Below are 27,832 nucleotides of genomic sequence, written 5' to 3'. Positions count from 1 at the left end.
TGGAAGTCCTGTCCCTTTCTGAATAGAGACAGAGAAGGAATGGATGAGGGTACGAGAAATGGGAGTTGGGGTAGGGAACTGGAGGAGAGGAGGGAAGGGAAACTATGGTCAGTATGTAAAATAAATGAAAAATAAATAAATAAAAAGTATAAGCAGCAAGAAATAACTATATCACCAGGATGGAGAGTTGGCTCAGTGGTAAAGAGCCCTGACTGCTCTTTCAGAGGACCAGAATTTAATTTTCTCTACCCACACTGAGTAGTTCACAAACACTTATTATTCCAGCTCCATGGGATCTGATGCCATCTTCTGGCCTCCACAGGCACCTGCACTCATGCATGTACACATGATTAAAAATAAAATATTAAAAAATATACAGCACATATAAAAAGTCTTAGCAGAAAACCCAGCATACTTCTCACTAGACACAAGGCCAACAAAAAGCACATGGGATGGTACATTTAAAATACTGAAGGGAAAACAAACCAAACCAAAAAATAGAATGAAAACCTGTCAACTGATAATACTATGCCAGGCAAACTCTCCTTTAGAAATAGGGAGACAGAAGGTGAGAGGGGGAGAGAAAAGGGAGAATGGAAAGACTGGGGAGAGCTTGGGGGAATGGGAGGGTGGAGATGGAAGAAGGGCAGATATAGGAGCAGGGAAGAAGATATCTACATTAAGGGAGCCATTTCACAGTTGGCAAGAGACTTGGCTCTAGAGGGGATCCCAGGTATCCACGGGGATGTCCCCAGCTAGGTCCTTGGGCAGCAGAGGAGAGGGTGCCTGAACTGTCCTTGCCCCACTATCACACTGATGATTATCTTGAATATTACCATAGAATCTTCGTCCAGCGGTGGATGGAGATATAGAGACAGAGACCCTCATCAGAGCAACAGACTGAGCTCCCAAGGCCCCAGTTGAAGAGCAGAAGGAGAGAGAAGATGAGCAAGGAAATCAGGACCGCGAGGGGTTGGTCCACCCACTGAGACAGTGTGTCTGTTCTAATGGGAGCTCACCAAATCCAGCTGGACTGGGACTGAACGAGCGTGTGATCAAACCGGACTCTCTGATTGTGGCTGACGATGGGGGCTGACTGAGAAGCCATTGATAAAGGCACCGGGACTTTGTTTCCACTGCATGTACTGGCTTTTTAGGACCCTACTCTATTTGAATGCACAGCTTCCTAGGCCTGGATGTAGGCAGGATGGCCTTGGACTTCCCACAGGGCAGGGTGCCCTGCTCTCTCTTAAGGAGGGAGGAGGAGGGTGAGTGGGGGAGGAGGAGGGAAATGGGAAAAGAAAAAAAAAGAATTCAAAATAAAATTCAAAAAAACAAAGAAATAGGGAGACAGGCAAAAACACATTCTAAGACATGTAAAGGCTGAATTTATGATCATTTGACCTAACTTGTAAGAAAGAGTGGACACCCAAGAGCCTCAGCCACAAACATCCAACAATACAAAAGCCACAAGTAAAATTAAGCATCCAGGCAAAAACCTTCAATGTCACTATCCTGGGAGAATAAAAAACACATCTCTAGATGGGAGGATTCAAAAACAAACAGCTGTAATGAAAGCCACAAACTGAGCCTTCAAAACTACAAATTTGTGGGCAAGCAGACATGGGGTAGGGGAACTCAGTTAAAATACAAAATTTTCTCTTCCTTTTGTCCTTTAATTAACATCACTAGACCTGAGAGACATGTAGCTTGTAGTGGCAACAGTATCGCCTCATTCCTTATGATCGAAGGGTGACGTGACAAGGGCCATGAGGATGTGGGGGTAGAGGAAAGGTCACTACTGGTTGGATGTGAATTAGCACAGAAAATGAAAATATACAAAGGTTTCCTCAAAACATTAGATGTGAAATTACCGTGACTCAGTAGCAACAGTAATGTGTTTATATACAAAGGAAATGGAATCAAAGAGACATCTGTGTTTCTGTGTTTACTGCAACACTATGAACAACGGCCAAGGAACAAAAAGTACAATGTCTGCCACCTGAAGACCAGACCAGGGAAAACATGGGTCCTATAACAGACAAGCAGGGGACTACTCATCCATAGAAAAGGATGAACTCTTGACACTTGTGACAACCTGGATGGAACTGAGGGACATTAAGTAATATAAAACACAGGTGCACGCGCACACATAGACACAGTATACAGTATGCTTTACACTCATTCTAAGGAGAACTGTTCTGTAGTCTGTTTTGGTGGGCATTCTATGCACACACATGAAAAACATGCATTCTGCTGCTGTTGGATTAGCCTGCATGAACTTGGTGTAGCTGCTGGCTAGAGTTTTTCAGCTCCTATGTGTCTCTTCTGATCCCCAGACTTCTTGTTCTATTCATTCTGTTCAAAAAAGAGCACTAAACCTCTAGCCAGCACTATGGACTTTTTGGCCTGTTGCTCTCAAATTTGACTTGAAATTTCTTAACTCTTATGAATTGATGAATGATCTGACTTCTTGGCTACACATCTAGTGTGCTTCCATTCACACTTATTCCTAAACTGTTTGTTGGATTCTAGAAACAAGGCTGATAAAGTTACCCGCTGTATCTTTCTCCAGACTTTCCAGACTCACACTCCTCTCTCGTTTCCCCTCTGCCTCCATCCTTTTGAACTCTCTTGGCATGACTGGAATTTGGGGAACAACTGCTTCTATTTTCTCTTGTTGCACAAACTCATATTTACTGTGACATCTAGAGCCTGGCTTGTACTTCCCAGGTGACTTGCCTACTCTCCATTTCCCCAGCACTGCGAAAGGGTTTCACAGCGTACAATAGGTGTGCGGCCTCCTCATGAGACATCTCTCAAGCTGGAATGCTTACCTCTGCCTCTTCACTGAGCTTGCGTTCTTCCTCTCACTACCAAAGTAACTCTTTCCACCCTTTAAGTACACAGTCACAAACCTTTACGCACCTCTTCATGTGCCCAGCCCCATGTTAGACAAGACATAATCTAACACTGGTTGGCACCTCCTCTTCAAAACGCTACTATGTAGAGGAGGCAGCCTGACAGAAATGTCTCTCTTTGGAGACCCTTCTCATGAGAGGAAATGTGTACACATTTTGAATCTTAGTTAAGCTGTGTTTGTGACATAGTGCATGATATTCTCTCAAATAGTAGACGGCAATGCATAACTTGATCTGCTGCACAGATACCCAGTGATACTAAAAATTATTCACATGTAAAGTGATAGTTCTTGACTCTCATGAATCACAGAGAGCCTCAAATACTTACCAATTTCACGGCAAAAAATGAAAGGCATAGCATATTCGGATAAGTACATAGTCTCTTCAACTCTTGGATGTTATAGTATTTGTAGATGCCCATCCCAAGGTTATAAATGGGTAATAACAGCAGCGAGTCAAGTATGAAGTTCTTAGTACTGGTGCTGATGTCTATGATTTAAAAGATAACATTAGCATGCTTTGACAAAATTAAACTGAGAAAATGACAAGGCATAGTATTATTCTCAAGGAATTCTAGTCTATGCTTGATGTTCTAGAACACAATTTATATCAATGATTTACAGCTTGGGAAAATCCTTTAAGAAAAGCTGATGTGTATATATATATGATCTGCTATCTGGGAGATCAGAAGAGCATTGGTTACTACTTCTTGCACCTCCTTTCCTGTGTGATCCATGAAGAAGTACGGTTATATCAGGCATGGTGGTATGTACTTGCAGTCCTAGAACTCAGAAGCCGAGGCAGGAAGATCAGGAGTTTGAGAGCAGCTTGAGCTACACAGTGAGAGTTCTAGGGCAATCTTTCCTACAACTCTATGCCCTGTCTCAAGTATTACTTAACTAAAGGAAATTTAGTTTAATATTCAACAGTAAAGGATGGGTAAGAAGTGATTGATCAGTTGAAAAAATGCATCTTGAAAGGAACAAATTTAAAGCTGAGGCTCTCAAAAGACTAACAGCATAATTATACAAAATAGGTTTCATTATGACATTTTATTCTGATGTGTTAATTTAACTATATATAATCTATATACTTTCTATATGTATAAGAACAAAGGTAGCCACTAGGAAAGAAGAACAAATGATAGAGGAAGAGAGAAATCCTTATGTAATTTGTAGTTTTTTCAGTAGTTGATGTAATAACAAGATTATTTAAAAAGGTCATAGTTGCTGTTAGTACATAAAGTCTTAAAATAAAAATAATTTGGACATCAACTTCTCGATGTCAGGGCTTACAGGATAGTGTTAAAGGGTAGTTACCTGGCATCTGTCACCGAGCATACAAATATCTTCTAAAGAGCAAAGTGACTCCTTGGGAGATAAGGTGCTAGAAACTGACATGATGGGGTGCAGAGCAAGATGAAAATGGACAAAACATGCAATGTGAAGGCTCAGGTATCAAATTCTTTATCCCTGAGTATGCATGCCACTTTCTGTGGCCACGTATTGACCAGACAGAGCAAGATGCCAACAAATCACACCATGTACCGATGACAGCAGCATGGCCTTTTGTTGGTTCTGCTCCACAAGATTCTCCACCCTGCACTTGCAAAGGTCAGGGATGCACTGGAGCTCTCGCCGTGGCTCAGACGGAGAATTTGTGCCACCCTTTGACATCCCGCTGTAGCTTTACATTTCATTTTCTAATATCTAGTGCTGCTGAACATCTCATATAGTCGGCATTCATGTATGTTTCACGGGAAACACTTGTTTAAAGCCCTTCATACGTTTTATTGGGGGGATAGTTGCCTTTTATGTTTTTGATGAGTAAAAGATCATTGTCTTTTCTATAGACTAGATCATAACTGACCTTGTCAAATATGCACATGGGAGTTATTTGTGCTGACACGGTTTGCCATCCTTTACACCTGATGCACAAAGGGTTACCTCTTCCTCCACAGCCTGTACTTCTGGTGTCACATCTAAGATTCCTTTGCCAAGCTCAGAGAGACTTAGTACTGATTTATTTCCTAGCTTTATGTTTCAACTCTGAAATATAGACCACTGAGCTCACTTTTGTCAATGGTATAACACAGGTTTCAACTTCACTCCTCTGGGTGCAGTCTCTCATTTTCGGGGGGGGGCACTATTTATCAAAGACTCTATTCCATTGGATGATCTTGGAGTCTTGTTGCAAATCAAGAGACCCTATAAGTGAGGAGGTTTTTTTAATGTCTGGGCTGTCTGGTGCATTCATTATATTATCCATACACAACCTATGCATTTGTTATTGCACCAGGACACTCCCACTTGAAGTGCTATACATTCACAGCAAGTTTGGATGGCAGGACCTGTGAGAAGCCCACCGTTGTTCCACTGAGATTTCACAGGAGTCTGGAGCATGCTCATTTCTGTGAAAATCAATGCTGTTGGAATCTTCCTAGGGACTGTGCTGGGTGTATCTGTCGGTTTGGGTAGGATCTTAGTTAGCATTGTTGATACAGTCGAACTGTAAACTGGGACAGTTCTGTTTTCTATCTTAACTGTAATATCTTTACATTTGCTTTGTTTTCAGTGATGTTTCACAGTTTTTAGTGAACAAGTCTTTGTCTCCTTAGAGTTTTCTGAAATATTTTCTTTGAGTTAAATTTCTTTAAGCTAATTTTAGATTGTTTGTTGCAGATGTAGAGAAATAAGCTGAGGCCTATGTGTTACTCTTTCATCCTGGAATTGACTCAGCTTTCCTTAGCTACAGTCACTTTCCTATGAATTTCTTGTGAGTTTTCTCTATATATGATCATATTTCATTAATTATTCAAAACAATGGTTTAATATCACATTTTATACATGTATATAATGATCCTTTCCTTTCCGCACTCCCACTGATCCCTTACTCTTTCAAAATGTTTCCTAATCTACTTCCATAGCTTTAAAAGGGCTATTAGTGTATTCTTTAAGAGATGTAAATTATATTATATACATGAATGCCTTTGAATGATATAATTTCCATGTTTGGGGGTTTGCTATTGTTCCTGCCCTTGGACAGTCTGTTTTCTATCTTAACTGTAATGTCATCTTCCAAACATTTAAGAGTCATTTCATAATCTACAATCCTATTGAGTTGTACACTATTTCCCGTAACAGCTGGAATGTGAGCTAAGTAAAGCAGAGAGATAGTTCTCTGAGCAACCCCTGCTTAGGGCAGAATGGACCAACATACAAACGTATGAAGAAAGCCGCTTCCTTTCCAATAGTCAAAGATTGGGTTCCAAGACTTCAAGACTGCCATCAAACTGGCAAAGGGGTAGGCAAGACATGCAAGCATGCCATTAATCTTCCCTACAGTCTTACATTGCTTCAATATTGATCCAGTAGTCAATCATTTCCAATAAATGTTTGACACTTTGTAGAGCTTGGTCAGAGTCAGTTCTGATGGTTTCTGTTGCATTTTCTTGATGATTTTTTGAGGAAAAGATAGGGCACTTGGTGTTCAATACGCAGCTATTTTTCCAAACTTCTAGCTAAATATTCCCAGTACTTTATTACCTCCATCTTATGGCAGAATTTTCAAACAGAAAAAGGTAAGTACAGCTTCTAAAAATCCTCCATGAAGTCATTGAGATATTCCCATGACTTTTTCCTCATTTTTAATTCTTTGAAAATTCTATACAGTGTATTTTTATCATATTTACACCCTCCCACCTCCCAATTCTCCCGACCTCTCTGTCTGAGACAAGGTTTCTCAGAAGTTTTGGAGCCTGTCCTGGAACTTGCTCTGTAGACCAGGCTGGCCCTGAACTCACAGAGATCTGACTGCCTCTGCCTCCAGAGTGCTGGGATTAAAGTGTGTGCCACCACCACCTGGCCCTTTCTCTCCTTTCTTAAGCACAAAACCTTGTTCTCGGTCTCTGTCTCTCTCTGTCTCTGTCTCTATCTCTCTCTCATTTTTAACCATTCAAGCAGTTTGTGCTGCATATATACTCTTAGATGTATGGCCTTCACTAGAAGACACTAGGGGCCGTACCCTTAAAGAAAACTGACTCTCCCTCTCCCAGTACCTATCAACTGCCAATAGATGGAATTTTATCTGGTTTAAGTTGCCCAGCACTTGCAATTGCTGTCTCAATTGCTTTGCAACTGTCCCGATGTGTCCAGAAAACAGTTTTCTTGTAGTCAACCACAGCTTCTGGTTCTTACAATCTTTCTGCCCACTCTCCTGGCACGATCCCTGAGTCTTGGGACGAGGGAATGTGATACAGATATGCTGTTTAGGATTGAACATTATGAAATCATTCTCCATGCATTGGCTAGTTCCTTTATTTCCATGTGAAACTTTTGAACGTCTCTAAAAATTCCTGAGAGATGTCCCTACATCTGCTCAGAGTTACTGCTGAATAAACTCTCATTTTAGGTGAACATGTAAGAGGCTCTGCACACTCAGATACTGATTTCAAGATGACTGAAGGGTATTTTGTATTCTTCCTGCTTTTTCAGTTATGTGAATAGTTCTTTTCTCTAAATCTACTGTTTAACAAACATAAAAATGAAGTTATAAACAGCAATGATGATCTATCAAATAATAGAATCCATTTCAAATCAGTCACTCTTGACTCACTTCCTGATTCCCAAATGTCAGGCAGGTTTATGGGACAGGTAATATGTAGTTGTGTTTATTTAAGGGCACTTATTTAAGTCAATATAAATTATACATTAGTGGTAATTTGTTATAGCAGAAATAGGAAATACTACAGAGGATAATTGATAGTCATGTGATTTGGGGAATGAGACTAAAGAATAACTTCTACAAATTAAGGAACAGATTCCTTCATCTGCCTTTAGTAGCATCCCTTGAAGAGTTACAGCATAAATATTAAAGCAGTCTCAAGTAACCAAAGATCCAGTGGGAGGACACGACTTGATGGCAGGGGGTTGTTAGAAGCTTCTTTCTCCTGGTTTCTCCGGCACATGTTGCTAAGTAACTTAACACATGTTTACGCTGTGCTTTGGTGAAGGGGCAGCAGCAGCCTTCAGTCTCAAGTGTCCCTATTTGTGATCATCATCGTTCTGTCAATTCTCCCTGAGTGTCACGATCAAAGAGGAAGGGCAAGAAAACAAAGCCTTAAAAAGGCGATTAGTTTATGATGTTAGCGGCTCAATGTGGCCTTTGGTTTCACTCAACCTAATGCTGTAATATTAAAGGCACTTAATAAGGCTTATTAACTAACTTATTTTCCTCAGAAACCCAGAACAGAAGAACTGTGTAGTGCTGCTTTTCCTGAACATTATTTTTCTTTACTTACAAGAAGCTCCTGAAAGGAAGAAAGTTTGTGAATCCCTTACCTGGGATGATGTTTACCACAGCATCCACAATTAAACTCATAAACCCTAAACAGTGGTTGAAGACGAAGATCTTGATATAGGCGCTGGTGCTACTATTGTACCAGAAACTCAGCAGGTAGATGAAGGGGATGACAGACCATCCAAAGAGCATGAGGATGAGCATCGTGTCCAGGAAATTGTACTTCTCCAACAGTATGTCCACATCAGTGATTAGGAACACCAGCTGAGATGGACACCGAAACACAAAGCAAATGATGTGTGTTAGCTTCTGTCTACATTGCTGAGTTTCATGGCAAGAACAACTGGCAGGTACTTTAGGGAGAGGCTCCTCAACTTTTTGGCTGACAAGGAGGCAAGGAGCTGCTGGAAGTAAGGGCTGAGCTGATAATGTTAAAAACTTGCCCCTGTTTAGTATCCGCAGTCAAGCACTGGGCCTTGTTCCAGGAGTCTAGCTGAAGAGAGGGAGGAGGGATTGTACAAGCCAGGGGGTCAAGGTGGTGATGGGGAAACCCATAGAGACAGCTTACCTAGCTCTGGGGAGCTCAAAAACTCTGAACCAACAGCTAGAAAGCCTGCATGGGACCAACCTAGGCCCTCTGTATGTGTAGCTTCGTCTGCTTGTAGGACCCTTAATAGCGGGATCAGAACCTGTCCCTGGTGCATGAAGTGGCTTTTGGGAAGCTATTCCCCATGCTGGGATGCCTCCCACAGCCTTGATGTAGTGGGAAGAGTTTGATCCTGCCTCAACTTGATATGTTATGCTTTGTTGGCTCTCATGGGAGGCCTGCCCCTTTCTGAAGAGAGTACAAGGAAGAGTGGATGGCAGATGGGAAGTGGGGGGCGAAACAGGAGAAGAGGGAGGGGATACTGTGGTTGGTATGTAAAATAAATTTTTAAAAATTAATAAATAAAAGAAAAAAATTGCCCCTAATGGCCTACTTCTAGTAACTAGACTCCACCTCCTAAAGGTTCCATAGACCCCAGGTAGCCTTACCAGGAAATGAACAAATTCTCAAACTATGAGTCTTCGTGGGACAGTTCAGATTCTGACTACAGTACTCAATACCTAACCTAAAAGCCTGTAATCTTAGTAAAGGGAAAAAATGTCCCTTTGATGGAACTGACTTTCACCAACCAAATCCTTCTGTTGGTGAGCGTCTTCCTCACCACTGAGCGTGGCCACAGCTCTTGCCTTCCTGCTTTGTCTTGACTGAGAATGCTTTCATCCCATTCTCCTCCTAGGGATTAAGTTGCATTTTTTTTCGTTACTCCTAATTCCAAGGGAACTCATTCTCAATATCTCTGTTTTTACAAATCAGTTCGCTTTGTAGAAATCTTCCTTTATTCCTTTCCTTCTTTTTATTGGCTTCCTTTTGTTAAGGTTAACACTAAAGGATCTACCTTGTAATACTAAAGGATTATACCATTCACTATTATTAAAATAATGATGTTCTTATGTTGGTTATGTTAATTATGCTAGCTTAAATTTTCTTATCATTATAAGGTTTGTAAGTCAATGGTAAGCTTGCTTCACAAATGAATTTAGAATTATTTTAATCAGTCTCTTGGAGATGTTGGTTTATAATTGATAACCTTTGTGCCCTTGGCATTAAATAGATTTTTTTTAAATAAAACAATTCATCTTGGAGTTTTCCTTTTATAAAAGTTGTAATTACAGATTCCACATGTACAATTTGTTTTTTAATTCCTTATAGGTTTTTTCGGGGGGGGGGGGAATCTTCAAATTTCAGAGTTATTAAGGCCATATTTTCTACTTTAGGGTGGAGGGTTTTTCTAGTTTTTCAACATCTTAATTTCTATGAAGAGGGCAGGTTGTTTAAACAACTTTTCAATTACTTCTTAGTAAACTGAAGTGTGGAGGAAATAATCTGAGATTTCAATCCTTAAAAATGTTTTATGGAGTCAACATTATGAGGAATGAGTGGGAAAACAGAGAATCTGAGGGAAGTTCCTCAAGGTACTTGGTGGGGAAGGAGGGAGAAGGCAGCCCTTGCCAAGACTGGGGTCAGAGCGTGGCTGGGGCACAGCTCCTGTCAGCAGTTTCTGACTGGGTGAGGGAGATGATCCTGTGCTCTCAGCTGCCAGAGGAATAGCTTAAGACTCTGAAGGACATTAAAACCATGATGGCTCTGTGGTAAGTTTGTTTTGCTGTATGTCTCCATAAAGAATCAGAAGGAATACCAGAAGACCAATTGGTCAAAAACTAAGAGAAAATGTAAAAATGGACACATATACCTACCTCAACATATCAATTGATATGTGCTCCACATATCAGTTTTCCCATAATAAGCTTAGAACACATGCATTTGACATAGCTCTCCAGTTAATAAGAATGGTCACATAGAGAAGTGGGCATGAAGGGGATTGCTACAGTGAGTGGTATCTTGTTGTGTGTTTCAGAAATAGCTACAAGAATGGACCAACATAGACAGCTGGTGAGGCGGTGAGGGCTGCGCTGACCACACCTGTCTGATCACTGCATGCTGTATTCACATTCCAGAATCACACACTCTACTTCAGAGCAGGCACAGCTGTAACGTGCAAATTTACACAGAGAGTAACCGAGACAGAGAGTATCTGCTTATAGGCAAAGAATTTCACAAGATAATTTACATTTCAAAGAACAACCAGAAATATTATAGCCAGAGAGCAGACATGTGAAAAGACACAACAAAAACCAAGGTTCATAAAATGGAGGAGCTGCCCACGCCCACAGAAACGAGGCAAAGAAATGCTCAATGGCAGAGGCAATATAATAGTGTGAGGTATGTGGGAGACTTAGAGTAGAAACATTGTGCATGGAGCGAGGGAATGTCAGGAGATAAGGCATCGAATCCAAGAGACTCCTGACTAAACAAACAGCCAGTGGTGGTCTCTCATGGAAAATGAACATGAGAAATTAAAATGCTTGACCACAGTAGAGCAAACACTGAAAGGGCTTGACTGGCAAATTAGGGTTTTAAGGTCTGGAAACTATCAGATAAATTGAACAACAATAGCTCACATGACAGTAGTTAAACACATATGCATATTCATCTTCAGGACAGATATGAAAATAAGGTTTAACACATACTGAGTAGGGAACAGAGGAACATAAAACAGAACAGTGTGATAATATAATTATACACACACCGACACACACACTCTAATTGCAGGCTCAGGTTGCTCTCTGTCTTGGTTACTCTCTGTGTAAATTTGCACGTTACAGCTGTGCCTGCTCTGAAGTAGAGTGTGTGATTCTGGAACGTGAATACAGCATGCAGTGATCAGACAGGTGTGGTCAGCGCAGCCCTCACCGCCTCACCAGCTGTCTGTGTTGGTCCATTCTTGTAGCTATTTCTGAAACACACAACAAGATACCACTCACTGTAGCAATCCCCTTCATGCCCACTTCTCTATGTGACCATTCTTATTAACTGGAGAGCTATGTCAAATGCATGTGTTCTAAGCTTATTATGGGAAAACTGATATGTGGAGCACATATCAATTGATATGTTGAGGTAGGTATATGTGTCCATTTTTACATTTTCTCTTAGTTTTTGACCAATTGGTCTTCTGGTATGCCTTCTGATTCCTTATGGAGTCATACAGCAAAATGAAATTACCACAGAGCCATTATAATTTTAATATCCTTTCGCTATACAGAGAAATGGATGGGTTCTCTTTAACTTTGAGCATGGAAGCTCACTTTCCCTTTAGCCATATAAATGTGGCTGTGGAGAGGGCACCAGATGGGGAAAAGCAAGAGAAAGTAACAAATGCAAACAGACTGAAATTTTTCACCTGGTCTTGCTTCTGGGAGACTTATATTCAACTTCTATTCTATGACCTGTAGTCTTCAAAGCAAAAGTTTTACACATATGTGAGTACACACACACACACACACACACACACACACACACACACACACACACAATTTGAATGGTACATGACATAATTTAAAAGTTTCTAAAGGAAACCTTCAAGAGTTGAGTCCAAATATGTCTTGTATAATCCAGCAAATAAAAAGCACTGGGAAAAGGAAAATGTCTGTAGTGTTTGCTAGGGTACCACTAGTCTGCTGGGACACATTCTTCCATACAGAAAACAGCTTTGAAGGCAGAACGTATTGGTGCTCAACTGTGTCAGAAGTTAGGTGTTTCAGCAGAGAATGTTTTCATTAAAAGAAATATAAAAGGAAGATTTTCTTTTTGCTCTGAGAAATATTCCCCAATAGATTCTCTGACTTGATTGATTAGTCAAACCATTTTCTATCCTTTTCTGAAGACATTTAGATTTTAGTAAATGTCAGACAAGTAGATGGTGTCTACAGTGTATGAGAGGTGGCCCTCAAGACAGTACATGAAACACTCACCAGCAGTAGAACACAGGCAACAAAATGGATGATGAGATCCCATAGCAGAGCTGAGAGCCAAAAATTAAAGGTGTAGACCCCACTCACAAACTGGATGTGCTTTGCTTTACTAACTCGCTCAGTCACTGTCATAAGGCAAAAGCCACTGGTGAAAATACTCATCCCAAACATCAAGCTAAAGACTATCTGAAGTGCCAAAGTAGATCTACAAAAAGAATACATAAAGGACACACAATGGTATGATGATAATATTGATCGCTAACAATAGCACTTCATTACAAACACAGTGAGACAGGAAGAAAAGGATCAATTTAACAAATCCCAGACTAAAAAAACATACATACTCCTTTTCATATTTGTTCTCAGTGACACGTCGAGGCTGAGGCTTGTTGGAGACAGTAATGGTGGCATCCGGGCCAGAGAGAGACATAAATATAATATTGTCTAAGACCGACAAGGATAGTGGCGGTGAATGGTACGCCTCGTTGTTGAACCAGAAGGTAAACTCCTTTTTGTCTCTGGTAACGGTAAGGGAGAATGCAATGATGCATGAGTAAATGCATTTTTTATTTTTCAGCAAGTAGCTCTGGACATCACCTGGAAGGAGGAGATAATAGTGGTCATGAGATCAACTGCAATAAATATCACTGACTACATGGTTATTTTTTTTGTGGGGGTGCATTTTTGTTTTGTTTTGATTTTGATTTTTGTTTTTTGAGACAGGGTTCCTCTGAGTAGCCCAGGCTGCCCAGGAACTCTCTCTGTAGACCAGGCTGGCCTTGAACTCAGGGATCTACCTGCCTCTGCCTCCCAAGTGCTGGGATCAAAGATGTGCACCACCACACTTGGCAACCAGGTGTGTTTTAGAGAGAAACAACCCAATAGTTTACTTGTCCAGCGCTTCACAGCAGCCTCAGCACATCTTGGTCATTTACCCCAAAAATCCATCCCTCAGCCATACAAATGTTATGCCTTTTAGCTTAATTTCACTAAAAAAAAATGAAAATTAAAAAACACAGGCTAGTGATATTAACACTCTCAAATTTCTTTCTTCCTCTCAAATCTTTCTGTTTCTACATGAAAATGTTTATAATTACTCCTGCTTCTGGCTTTTACAAATTACCTCATAGAAAATCAAACTCTTCCTCAGAGAATATGAAGGCTAAGTAAAAACATAAGATAAGTCTATATGAAGGTACAGAGAGTTACTATTACTTGGGATTGTAAATATTTAAGAGGGAAAAACTCAGAGAATTAAGTTCAAAAATCTATACAACTCTTCTTGTCCCATCCTTGTAGAAAAACAAAGCATACCAGATCAGGGTGCTAAGAATTATAGCAAAAAGTTAAAAAAAAACTATGAATTTGTAAGAACTTTTAGAGATTCCATGAATCTAAGAAGTCACAAGTTAAGAACTACAAATCTGCCCAAAACCACCCCAAAATAAGAATCTAAGCTCTAAAAAGAGAAGTTCCTAAAAGTAAGCTTCATATTAAACCTGACTTGTAAAACTATGAGCTGAGGCTATTACCTATGGCCTCAAAACTAAAAATAATTTGTAGATCTTCAACTGATGTAAAAAAAAGAAAAGAAAGAGGAGGGAACCATTAGTGAAATATCCAAAAGAAAAAGAAAGAAAACAAAAATAATAAAAATGAAAAAGAGACAGTTTTTAACACATACAGAAAAAATTCAGAAAATCAGACTTAAAAACTCATGTTTCACTTGCTTGGAAAATTGAAAAAAAATTTAAAATGGATGAATCTCAAAATACATAAGACCTGCCAAAGTTAAATCAAGTTGAAATAAACAATTTAAACAGATTTGTAACCAGCAAAGAGACTGAAGTAGTAATTAAAACTTTCCTAAGGGAAAAAAGACCAGGACCAGAGCTTTCACTGCAGAGTTCTACCACATCTCCAGAGAACTAACGCCAATACCATTCAAATCATTCCACTAGATAGAAAAGGAAATAATGCTTGCAACTGATTTTATGAATCCACTATTACCTATTATCCAAAACCCAACAAAGATACAACAAAAAGAAATAAAATTATATACCAAATTTTCTGATGAACATAGATGCAAAAGCTCTCAACAAAATACTGCCAGACTGGATTGCATTAACAAGATTATTCATAGCGATCAAGTTAGCGTGGTCCATATATACATGATCCAATTCATCACAGACAGTCACAACTATAGAAATCATGATTGTATCAATAGATGTAGAAAAGGCCTTTTACAAAATCCAGTGTGGACTCTAGTATAGCGACCACATGATCATCTTAATAGATGCAGAAGAGACTTATTGACAAAACTCAACAACTCTTCACAATAGAAGTTCTGAAGAAACTAGGAATTGATGGAGCATCTCTAAACATAACTAACGCTACATACAACAGTGTCTTAGGTAGGTGTTTATTGCTGTCATAAAACACCATGACCAAGAGCAGCTTGTGGAGGAAAGGGTTTATTTCTACCTTATGACTCTCAGGTCACAGTTCCATTACTAAGGGAGATCAGGTCAGGAACTCATGGCAGACCACGGAGGAACACTATTTAATGGTTTACTCCTCATGGTTTTCTCAGCTTGTTTTCTTAAACAGCTCAGGACCACCTTCCCAGAGGTGGCACCACTTACAGTGAGCTGAGCCCTCCAGTATCAACCATTAATCAAGAAAATGCTTCCCAGGCTTGCCCTACCCACAGACTAATCTTACAGAGACATTTTCTTAACTGATATTCCCTCTTCCCAGATTACTCTAGCTTGTGTCAAATTAAGGAAAAACCAGGATAAACAGATGTACTGCCAAATTATTTGGCAAATCTCAAAGTATTTTTGCTTTTAAAATCAGGAACAAGACCAGGATGTTAATGTTCTTCATTCTTGTTAAATATAGTTCTGGAAGTCTTAGCTAGAACAATAAGGCAAACAAATAAAAAGAATACAGACAGGAAAATAAGTCAAAATGTTCTTATTTGCAGATCATATGATTTTATGCAAGACAATACTGACTTTGACAGAAAAACTAATAGAGCTGATAGGTACTTAGCAAAGTGGAAAAGTACAAGGTTAACACTCAATAAAAAGAAGCAAAAGCGATAGCCTTCCTAAATACCAGTTACACACACACCAAGAAAGGGACCTGGGAGACAGTCCCTTCACAACTGTCTACAAAATACCATGACATTAATTTAACAAAGGAAGTAAAAGACCTAGACAGGAAAAATGAAAACACTCAACAGCAAATTGCAGAGAAACAGTATTGGATAGAAGTACCCCTGCCTCGCTATTCCCTGCTTCAGTGACAAACACCCTGGAAATAACTGAAGAGGGAGGGAACGGGTTCATTCTGGCTCAGAGTCTAAGGGCGGTCCGCCATAGAGGGGAAGTCAAAGCCCACACCACCTGCGCAATCGGGCAGGAGTTTGGTGAATGCTGGCACTAGGCTGCCTACCTCCTTTGTATGCAGACCAGGCCCAAGCCCAGGAAGTGGTGCCACATACTTTAGTATGGGTTTTTCTACCTCAATTAATTTAACACAACCCCTTGTGTGCTTATGTGGAAGCTAAATAATCCCTCCCAGGTGTGCTTGGGTGCTTGTCTCTAAGTGAGTCCAGATTCTGTTCAACTGAAAAGCAATGCTGACCATCACAGTCTCCCTTGTTCATGGGTTGGAATGACCACCACCACTGTGAAAATGGCTGTCTTGCCAAAGCAATCTAGAGATTCACTGAAGTCCTCACCAGAATACCATTGTCACTCTTCACAGAAACAAATAAAAAATCATTTGGAAGTGCAAAAGACCCCAGATAGCCAAAGAAATATGAAGTAAATTTTTTTAAAAAAAGTATTGTGGAGATATCACTATAGCTGACTTCAAGGTGCATTACAGAGATACAGTAACAAAAATAAAGGCATGGTACTAGCACAAAAGGAAATAGATAAATGTAATATAAGGTCTACAAATAAAACAATGTAGCTATGGTCACCTGATTTTCACAGAAATTCTCCAAACATTAGTTAGAGAAAAGAAAGTCTCTTTAGCAAATGGTGTTAGAGAAAGGGAATATCTACACAGGGGAAGGAAACTAGACTCTTATTTTCACCCTGCATAAAAACTCACTCCAAATAGATCAAAGATCTTAACATAGGCCTAAAATTCTGAAACTGCTAGAGGAAAGAGTAGGAAAAATACTTCAAGATTCAGACATAGATAAGGGTTTTCTGAATAGGACTGCAGTTGCTCAGCAAACAGAGTGAATACTCGACAGGCTGGATCTCATAAAATCTGAAACCCTCTGAACCACCAAGAGGATGATGACTGAGTGGAGACCCTATCTCCAGGACAGGAGAAAATCTCTGACATCTATTCGCCTGGCAAATACCTAATATCTAGAATATACAAAGAACTAAAACCAAACATCAAGAAAATAAACCACCCAGTATTGGCATATTCATGTATTAGCTGTAACAGTGTGTGTGTGTGCGTGTGTGTGCATGTGTGTGTGTGTGAGACTTATGTATTTCTGCATATCAGGTTACATCTGAACAGAAATAGTTTCACCTCTATAACCCCAGCTGGGTATCTATTTCTATTTTTTCCCTAAATTTTCTAGGTAGGACTTAAAGTTTTATATGAAAGTAGAAAATCCCACTTGCTATGTTTGTCATGTTCCTAGTCCGAGGAAAGTCTTCCAGTCTTTTCGCATTCTGAATGGAATTTACCTTTTACTCCAAGAATGAAGCCCTACTTGATCGCAGAGCATAACCCTGTTAAATGATCCACTAAACTACTCGCTAATCTTTTATTATGAACTTTTGCAACTGTACTCTCTGGGGGATATCATATTTATTTCCTTATGATATCTTTTCCTGGTTTGGGTACTAAGAAGAATTCTGGCCTCATAGGATTTGTTTGGAACTATTCTTTCCTTTCCAATTTCTTTCAGAATATTTCGAGGAGGTTGCAACTCAGCTGTCTTTTATTTTTAGTAGAGACTGATAAAGACATCTGGTCTTGGATTGCTTTTTAATGGGCACATTTTTTCATATTACCAGCTTAATCTTTTAATCAGTCACAGATCTGCTGAGCCTTGTTTTATGTTTGAATCACAGTAAAATGTGAATTACTGAAATTTTGTTTATTTCATGTAGGGTATCTTATTTTGTTTCCTATACAGATTACCACAGACCCTCCCTGCAATCTTCATTTCTATAAAACGAGAAGTAATGCTCTTTCCCTAGCTTCTCATTAGGCTATTGAGCCTTCTTCCTTTCTGACATATCTAAAAATGCCTCAAGTCGGGTCTTCTCTAAAGAGTGAACTTTGATTTGTTGGCTTTTTCCTATTGTTTCTTTTTGCTCAATCTCTATTTTTTCTTTTCTTTGATAGCAGAGGTGTATTTTGTTCATCGAGTTACTTAAATGTAAGGTTAGGTTTACCCACAGCTTTTCTCAATTAAAAGATTTTCTCTTAGCATTGTTTTACTACACTGGATACATTTTGATGTGTTATTATTTCATATTTATTTGGATCTTTTAGTTTTCTTACAAGTTCTTTGCCCCAATAGTCCTTGAAGAGTATGTTATTTCTACTGTATGCATAAATTCTGTGACTTTCTTGCTGTTACTAATTTTCAGTTTTATTCCATCAAGATCTTAAGGGATATTTCATGTGTTTTTTATTTTTAAATTTTACTAAGACTTATTTTAGACCACATTACTTATATCTTGAATAATTATCCTCATGTACTTGATAAAATTATAAATTATATATTACTAGACTGCACAGTTTTGTGAAGGTCTGTTAGGCTTGTTTATGCTACAGTGTCGGTTAAGTACACTGTTTATTGTTGAAATGCTGTCTGCTGATATGCTCATTGTTGAAAGTAAAGCTTTAAATTCCCTGCTATTATTGTGGGGTCATTTATTTTCTCCTTCAGGAGAAATACATATTTATGATACATATTCAGGAACTTGGATCTTTTGCTGAGAAATAGCTGCTCTCTTGGGTTTTGTGGACTGCATCTGCTCAGGGAAATAACCTCTATAGTTAGAAGAGCACAGGCTTAAAATCTTCTTTGAAGACCCTTTTCCAGTTTCCTAAGATATGACTGCTTCTAAATGTCTTAATTTCCCTAAATATCTCATCTTGGCTCCTCCTTATGGTAGATGACCCTTCCTATCTTAGAGTATCTCCATCACTAACAATTAGCCTTCAAGAATGGTTCTTGTCTGTGACTGGCTGGTTTTGTGCATCCTATTACAAAATTAGAGAAGGGATGGGGAGAGATGTGATGGGAGGGGAGAGGTAGAGAAGAGAGGAGAGGAACAAATTTCTAAACATTCCAGCAGAGACTGTCCTTTCAAACCACCACAAGCAGGTCTCCATCTTGGTGCTCTTTCTCTGGTTGTAAGAGACTTACCTTGTACTTCATGAAGTTCTTGTTTTTTAGCCTTTAACATGATCTCAAGATTTTTGGTGAGATTCTGGGTCAAATCAGGATCTCCTGAAATTGAGAAGGGTACAATGGTCTCCATGTACTGCTCCAAATCCATTACCCTGGCAGGTTCTCGAGTCGTTGAGAAGCTTATGCCTCTCATCAGAAGATACATGAGACCCAGAAGTGCCAGCAACTGCAAAAGCAGCAGTTTCCAGTTGCGCCAAGAGAACACTGCCCTTTTGATGAGCATGGCTCGGAACTGCTGGGCGTAGAGAACCCACTACAAGAGAGAGAAGGCAGCATTACAATGGTCACAGATTTTGATGGAAGTCATTAGCATAAATGTCTTCAGTTGTGTGGTGGGTGACAGATGTACAGAAGGAAGAGTGGGTCTGGTAGACCAGATACTCCATGTTTTCTGAAGGCACTACAACTTGGCACCTAACTTCATTACTGTGGAAGTCCCCAGAGGGGAGTCACTGTCATTAATGTCACTGTTCATAGAGCCTCTGCAGAACAACATACCCATTCTCTTACGCTAAACACCGTTTTTCAGCATTACCTTTTGCATCAAGTTTCTATGGTACCTTTTAATATCTGGTCTGCAGGATTGAAGAGCACCAGGAAACAGAAGAATAACTTAGTTTAAGATTACAATGTGCCCAGTATATTTTTACTTAACCTCTAAGTTCAAAGCAATCCCCCATGGTTAATTAGAAAATGTACATAAATATATAATTTTGTGTACTTTTCAAGCTTTGGGGGCAATGTGTAGTTGAGTATGGGTTTGTTTTTCAGTTAAATAATGGAACTCTTTGCTCTAAATACATACCTCTTCAGAAAAGGTACTTGAGAGTCAAAGGAGAACATACTAAGCATACTGAAATTTTAAAATACAATTATTGTATTCTCCCCAACACATAGACATCACATAAGTCAGAGTGGGACAATATCCCTAGTCAACCAGTGTGTTCTGAGTAGAAGAAACCACACTAGTGCTATCTTTGACCAGAAGTAAGACAAAGTGTGGAGGGAGAACCCTTTGCTCCCATCATGGTCCCGAGAGGAAGGAAGAAGGCAACTTCTGCTTTTAGGAGATTTGTGTGTGTGTGTGTGTGTGTGTGTGTGTGTGTGTGTGTATTTCTAGAATGAGAAAAATAAAAAGTGTTTTAACACAGTGATCAGCCTTTCTGGACTGACCTGAAAACCCAGACTTCACCCTCAAAAATTGAAGAAAAACAGGAGAGCAACAGAAATGCCCCACAGTTTATCTTTTTGCATACAAGGAAGAAAGAGAGAGAGCAGGAGAGGAGGTGGCATAGGGTGGCATCTCACATCAGATATTATACAGTGCACATGACTATATTCTGCTCCCTGAAACAGCCTCATCCACATTAACTGAGTTTGATCAAAGACAACCATCCAGTAAATGACAGCGAGGAATCACAACTTTGACTCAAAATTCTAGATACTCATTGTATATAATACCCTATTTCACAAGCTCCCAAATCCCATGGGGAAAACATAAGAAGTGTCTCTAGGAAACTTGGACAGATATATCCATGGTCTAAGAATCTCTGAAGCATGCCCATGCAAAATTTTTTAAGGAAGACAAATCAGGAGAGCAACAAAACAATGTTAGACAATGAGGTGACAGCCCAGTGCTAACAGGGGGTCCTGAGGCACAGCGACTCATGTCTTTTGTGTGAGAGGGCAGCAATTGTAATCATTTTCCCGGCATTCTTCAACTCTGAATGCACTAATACTTCTGAAAACAGAAGGAATCCCTATGAGGAAGATCAGCTATGAAAGTGAAATCTGGGCTGGCAAGATGCCTTAGAAGCTAAACGTGCATGCTGCAAAACCTGCTGACCCGAGCAGGAGCTCCAGAACTGTAGTGAGGAGCTGCGGGCTGCATTCCCGCCCTGCTCCTGGCCGCCTGACTAGCTTAGCCCCAGAAATAACAACACACAAACTGTATTCATCTAAACACTGCCTGGCCCATTATTTTCATCCTCTTACTCACATCTTGACTAACCCGTATCTAATAATCTGTATAACACCACGAGTGGTGTCTTACCGGGAAAGATTAAGCATGTCTGAACTGGTGGCTGGCTTCATCGCATCTCTCTCACTGAGGAGAGGCACGGCGGTCTGCCCCAGAGAGGAGAGGCGGGGAAATTGTCTGAGCCATCTACTTTACTTCCTTCTTCCTGTTCTGTCTACTCCACCCACGTATGTTCTAACCTATTAGGCCAAGCAGTTTCTTTATTAATTAATCAATGAAATCATCAGATAGATAGAAGACACACCTACATCACAGAACCCACATGGTGCAAGGACAGCACTGACTCCATATGGACATGTATACATGTGAACACGTGCATACCCCCCACATAATGAGTAAACACATAGAAAAAACAATTAAAATAAACCAGTTTTGCCCCTTCACTATTTCACAACTGAGTAAGAAAATTAAGTGAATTTCCTTACAAGGTTTTCCCTATGTGGATGGGATTGCTCTAAATTCTCCAAAAACTTTTCTGAATTTGGCCAATAAAATGAAATGTCATCTTTTATTCCTCCCAAACATACTAGCACTATATTTTTGGTGAAGGTGCTTACCCCAGTATTGAATGAAGAATCATAGGATCTTCTTGGATAATTTTTTCTATCAAAATTTCTGGGTACATTCATATTCTGGTTGTCATTATTTGTGCTTTGCTCCTTTGTGGAAGTCGGATAGGTAGACTCAGTATTCAGCTTCAAGTCTTCCAGATTACTGACCCTACAAACAAACATACACACACATACATACACACACACACCACACACAAACACACATGTCAATATATATTAAGAAATAACTTTTAACTATAATATTAGTTCCCTAACTCCTGCCCTTCAAAGAGACGTTTTTTAAATGACCGTTCTACACAATGCTAACATTAATGATGGGAAACATGCTTTGGGTGTGGGTGTGGGGGGAACATTGAATCTCAGTGGTCAAGAAATTGTCCAGTATGCTTGAGACCTGGGGGTTTAATATCCAGCATCCCAAAACTTCTGGTGCAAGGCTTTGTGTATGTCAGCAAAGCACTTGGCCACCAAACAACAGCCCCAGCTCCGAGTCACAAAATGAACAAAACATGAACAAAGTTCCAAGACCATGTATTTCTTGTTTTTAGAGTAAAATGGTTATTAAATGTTCTACATTTTACAAAATTATAGTCATAATTGCAGTTTTATTTTATATTACTAATTCTATAGAAGTCTAATATATGTATGGATTACTTTATAAAGCAAATGAATATATGGTCAATGTGCTCTCTTTGGTTGATGGTTTCTATGTGAGAAGTGTGTGTGTGTATGTGTGTGTGTGTGTTAATATAAAGGAGAAATGCTATACAGAATATCAGAAACCACAGTATAAGGAAATATTAAGGGATTCTGGGTCAAAATGGTGCTTTAGAAGCTGCCTCCACATGACAGATGAACAAGCAGAATTGTGAGACCAAAGACTATTCCAAAGGCAGGGCACAGGGAATCGCAGAGAGCAAATGATGTCACCTGACATGGGGCAGGGCACTGGTACTCACTTGAAAAAAACCTCATCCATTGTAGTCATGGAGACACCAAAGCCAATGATACCGAGCTCTTCTTGTCTTTTTTCTATTTCTGCGAAAAGTTCTGAAAACCTAAAAGATAACAGAGACAGCACTTGTAAAAACATACATACCCATGTACACAGGTGTGTGAACACATACATATGTATATATCTGTTCTGGGCTGATTTCCCTCAGCTGTGTAAAGAGTGTGGTTAATACATCACTGAAAAGTTTCTGGTGTAGATGGGTTTCCATGTCCCTGGCAAATCACATTGTGGGGAAACAGAAGGAAGATACACCAGCAAGTGGTTACAACAAACTACTTCCTAGTTCCCTGATAAACCACCATAAGCATCCTTTATATATTGACTTTCTGCTTTCCCTGCTATTTAGATCTAATTTCACATGTCATGGCTTCTGTGAAACACTAAAGTGAACAGGATAAATATTTGTAAACTAATAAGAAGATATCTAAAACAGAAATAAAAAATTAATCCCAGAAGTTAGAGACTAGAAGGAAAGTGCCCTTCCCAAACCAAGGAAGTCTTGAGCAGTCTTGAACACATGTGGCTGGTGGTGCAAGACTAGGTTCTCTAAAATGTCTTAGAACCTCATTCTTTAAAACCCACTTACTCTAGGAAATCTTCCATCCTCAAAAGCCTCCGCTGTGCTCTAAGGACTGGCATGGCCACAGGACACAAAATCCATTGTGTAAACCTCAGACAAGTTTCTTATATTTTGAATCAAAGTTGGATACAAACTCCTTTCTCTCAACATCAGAAACAAGGGTAAGTTTTATACATTATTTTAATGTATTTTTCAAGATAGTGATAAGTATGCATATGCACACATTAACAAATGCACAGTGTAGCTTCAAGGCTGTACTAGAAATCCAGCAGTTAGAACTGGTTCATTCTGTGGAGAGATAGGATGAATTTTTAAACCCTTAAATTCAATTCATTCATTCAATGAAAAGCCTCTGGGTATGTGTATGTGTGCATATTATCAACAATATTCCAGTTTTTACATAGGTGATTTCAAAATAAAATACAATGCTAAGAGAAGACTGTCTATACATATACATGTTAACTACCAAACTCAAAAATAGAAAAAGTCAGAAAAAAACCACAAAATTACAAATGTTATTTTTATTATTATCATTTTCTGGTCTTTTCACAGAAATAGCAGAAAACTATTCAAAACTTCTCAGGGGAGCATAAAGATTCCAAATACTGAAAAGGACCTGAGCAAAAGACTCAGCTGGACACACAACATAACATAACTCCAAAATCTAAGAGAAAACTGTAGTCACCAAAACAGACTATCACAGCCTGGGAGGCCAGCAGAATAGGGCTCAAAAGGAATTCACAGTGTTGGCATGCACTATGACTTTTTCTGAGGGGGATAGGGAAAAGGACACTCATGTACTCTTGATGGTTTCCTTCAGACTTTTTCTTAATTCTTCTTTTGTATTCTCTACTCTTTATTTTCCTGGTGATTTCTCTCACTCATTCTTGATGCTTTCTTTCTAACTCATACTTACTCTATTTTTATCCTTCCCCTTATAGCTTATATATCCCAGGCAAAATCTTTCAAGCAATATAAAAATTACAATGTGGTTACATTTTGTTTTTCAAGTAAATGATTACAATAAATACAAGTTAAAAAAACAGCATGTATTCCATGTCCCTTACATAATTAAACATTTTACAGGTGAAAACAAATTATCCCAAGAACCCACATACATTCATATCCAAGCAACTTGATTGACAGTGTATATCAAGCAAGGTGTTCTTTTACTGGCAGGCTATATTTTGCAGTTACAAAGAAAGGACCAGTCACTTTATTTCTTATCTTGAGACATGATCTTATAAGTAATCTTAAAGAAATCACAAAACTAAACTTTTATACATGAGAAACAATCAGTCAGCTTTAAATCTTTAGGGTGCAGACCCACTCATCAATAGTTTTTATGTCAGAAGATTAAGGGCAGAAATGGGTATAAGGAATTAATCATCGTCTTTGGTCATCAGTGAGTCCTAGCAAGAAAGGCATGCCAGACAATGACAGCTGGGCTGCTTTGTTCTTGCTCCCTGACCTAACGACTCCTCATTCAACTATGTGCCTTTCTAAAACTTTACATTATCTTGTTGGGTTTTTCACCTTCAAACTATTTGACAAAAACATCTTAGTCTAAGTTATTTTCAAAACTTTGTTTTGGTTATGATACACTCTGAAACCTGTGAACACATCTCCAAACATTAAGATTAGAAGAATTTAAACTAGCTGGGCTACTGGGACTCAACTGTTCTTCTAAATCATTAGCTTCAGCCACAGTCTATACAGCTGCTCGGTAGAAACCCATGTGTTCTAGCTGGGGGCATGTCCTTGTTTCACTTCTTTTCTCATCAGAACTCTAAACTAGCATTATTTTTATGATGATGATGATGATGATGATGATGATGATCAATTAGACAGTACAGCTTAGGGAGAAATCATCTTCATAATAATCCACAGATAAAAATGTCCTGTAGAAGAGGATGTATCCATGAGATAAACACACTGTATTATAGGCAGTGAAGATTTCCCACACCCATTCACACCATGCCAGATACCAGAGACAGATAGCAGCAGCAAGCATGTAAAGGCACAGCAAAAGCAAAAGACATTCCGGGGTCTGTGGGGTAATATTATACAGGCCCTACATTGTATGGTGGCCAAACTTACAGGCCAGCTCATACCTGGCCACACAGAAGGTGGTCACATAGACTTCCAGACAGGATGCTGCCATCCTAAAAGGATCAAGATATGCTAATATTATTCTGCTCCTTCTTTGTAATTTGGAGGATGCCTGGGATAGAGATGTTAATTCAGCCTACTTGACAGAGCTGGCATACAGAGCAGGAAGATAGGAAGCTGTGACAAAATGGGCATAGAATAGGTGTAGACATGACCTCAGACATCTGCCTAGCTACCCAGGAAACAGAATGCTAATGAATTTCCCCCCTCAGTTTATGTTTTGATATATAAGGCTGTTTGGAGAATAAACACGAGGAATTTTCAGGATGTGAACTCAGGATTTCATGAGGGATCACTGAAAATATCCCTCCCGATAAAGCCATGTGAGTTGTCTCAATTATTCCCACGCCTCCCCTCTGGTCCAGAGAAATAATTTATGGTCCGGGCTGGCACCAGACCACGACAGGGGTCTGTGGTCTCGGGGTCTTATCTATCCTAGATTTGCTCACCAGAGATTCGCTTGGTAGACTGACACCCAGAAGTCAATTGCCATCTGCTGCTCCTCTGACATGTCCACCAGCAACAGATACTGAGCCATGTGACAGAGGGGGTAGCACAGGAGCAAACCCACACAGCTGACAGTCAATACTTAACGGTGCCACACAAAGACAAAAACGGTGCCAGGAAAGCAGTTACTCACACGCAGAAGAATTAAACCAAGCCTTATCTTATATTGTATGGAACACAGTCAGCCTACAATGCCAATAAGAGCTGAAAAATAAGATTTTCTTTCAAAAACCAAAAATCACCCCAAATGGATTAAATCGAACATGAAATCTGAAAACTGTAAAACAAGCAGAAGGAAACAGAAGAGGGCCTCCATGATGCTGATCTGAACACGTATTTCTTCTTACATAAAATTCAAAAGCATAGCCAACGAGATCACTTATAAAAAAAGAGGGATTACATCTAGCTAAAAACTTTCTAAATTAATGCTAGAATGAAGTGAAAGACCCAGATAAATCCAGACCCCTCTAGCAGGAAGAAAAGAGCCAAAAATCTAGGTTAGCCAGTTCAGTGACTCTGTTCCAGGAACTAGCTGACCATAAAGTTAGATTATAATCTTGAGAAACAGGGAGTTACGCCCTTGTGATTATTACTGGTATTTTCGGAATTTTCCAATAACACCCTCCCTACCCCTGGGTTGTGGTTTCTTTCCCTAAATACCCCTTAACCAAAACCCAAGGAAATAAAAATTAAAAACACAGCAAACATCAGACCTGTTAGAACAGCTATTAAGAGAGACAAAGTACATTCTGGAGACATTAGGGTGATGGTGACTCTTAACCGTTTGTCCTTGGTACAGCAGTACTCATGGGGAAGATCCCAGAAAATTAAAAGTAAATGTTGTATGATCCAGCCACCACCTCCTGGTTATAGAGACAAATAAACAGATCAGCATCTCTAAATGTCTTTATCACAGCATAACTCAGAGTATCTGAGATACAGGAGAGACATGGTTTAAAAAGTGACCTACACTGTGTAAGTGCACAGTGCAGCACCATACGGCCTTTAAAGGTAAGAAGAGTGTCATTATCCATTTCAGCCCACATATGTCTAGGAGACACTATCATCCGTGAAAAAAACACAGACACAGAAAGGCAAATGGCACATGATTTCCTGTATAAAGTTCTACAACTTAGAACTCACAGAGTAGAAAGCACAATGGAGGTATCAGAGCCTTGTGGGGGTGGGGTGGGGATGAGGCTGTTGATCCCAGTTAGATAGGAGCAGTAAGCATCACTGATCCTAGCACAGAACGGCAGCTATAAATTTCATGTGTTATACACTTTTACATGCTTTTTTCTGCAAAAATAAGTATATGAGGTAATGCATTTATTATTTGATCATTCTGTAACATAAGCATTTATCAAAGTTTTACAATGTACCTTATACATTATATATTATACATATAAATTATATATTATATATTTGTACTAAAAATCATAAGAAAACATTAAGACCCCCCCCCACTTTTTTGTTTGTTTGTTTTTTTGAGACAGGGTTTCCCTGTGTAACAGTCCTAGCTGTCCTGGAACTAGCTCTTGTAGACAAGGCTGGCCTCGAACTCACAGGGATTCGCCTGCCTCTGCATCCTGAGAGCTGGGATTAAAGGCATGCACCACCACTGCCCAGCCAAGAACCCTTTTTATAGAGCAATATAAATTCACTTGCCTCTACTCAGCAAGAAGAAGAAACATCATTATTGTGCCCTATCTTATCATTAATCCCAGTTTCAATGCTTGAACATAAAGGTCTATGAACACTACCTTTTGTGGCATCCTTCTGTATAGTGAAAACTTAGAAAGCAAATGCTATTACTAGTATGTCTCAAAAAG

General features: G+C 39.4%; 1 protein-coding gene across 1 annotated transcript in view; it reads right to left on the bottom strand.

Annotated features, from left to right (window-relative positions):
• Positions 1–27,832, bottom strand: part of LOC119825564 (phospholipid-transporting ATPase ABCA3-like) — a 101,213-nt gene that overhangs the window by 20,573 nt on the left and 52,808 nt on the right. Inside the window, exons 16-23 of the mRNA XM_042054063.1 lie at positions 22,686–22,784; positions 21,712–21,874; positions 19,069–19,366; positions 12,980–13,232; positions 12,636–12,840; positions 8,261–8,483; positions 3,250–3,410; positions 2,838–2,896 (exon numbers count right to left, since the gene is read on the bottom strand). Coding sequence (XP_041909997.1) covers positions 2,838–2,896; positions 3,250–3,410; positions 8,261–8,483; positions 12,636–12,840; positions 12,980–13,232; positions 19,069–19,366; positions 21,712–21,874; positions 22,686–22,784 — 1,461 coding nt within the window. The remainder of the gene's footprint in view (positions 1–2,837; positions 2,897–3,249; positions 3,411–8,260; positions 8,484–12,635; positions 12,841–12,979; positions 13,233–19,068; positions 19,367–21,711; positions 21,875–22,685; positions 22,785–27,832) is intronic.

The sequence above is a fragment of the Arvicola amphibius genome, chromosome 1 (genome assembly GCF_903992535.2).
Source record: "Arvicola amphibius chromosome 1, mArvAmp1.2, whole genome shotgun sequence".
NCBI classification, from domain to species: Eukaryota; Metazoa; Chordata; class Mammalia; order Rodentia; family Cricetidae; genus Arvicola; species Arvicola amphibius.
This window is presented reverse-complemented; position numbering and strand designations above follow the sequence as displayed.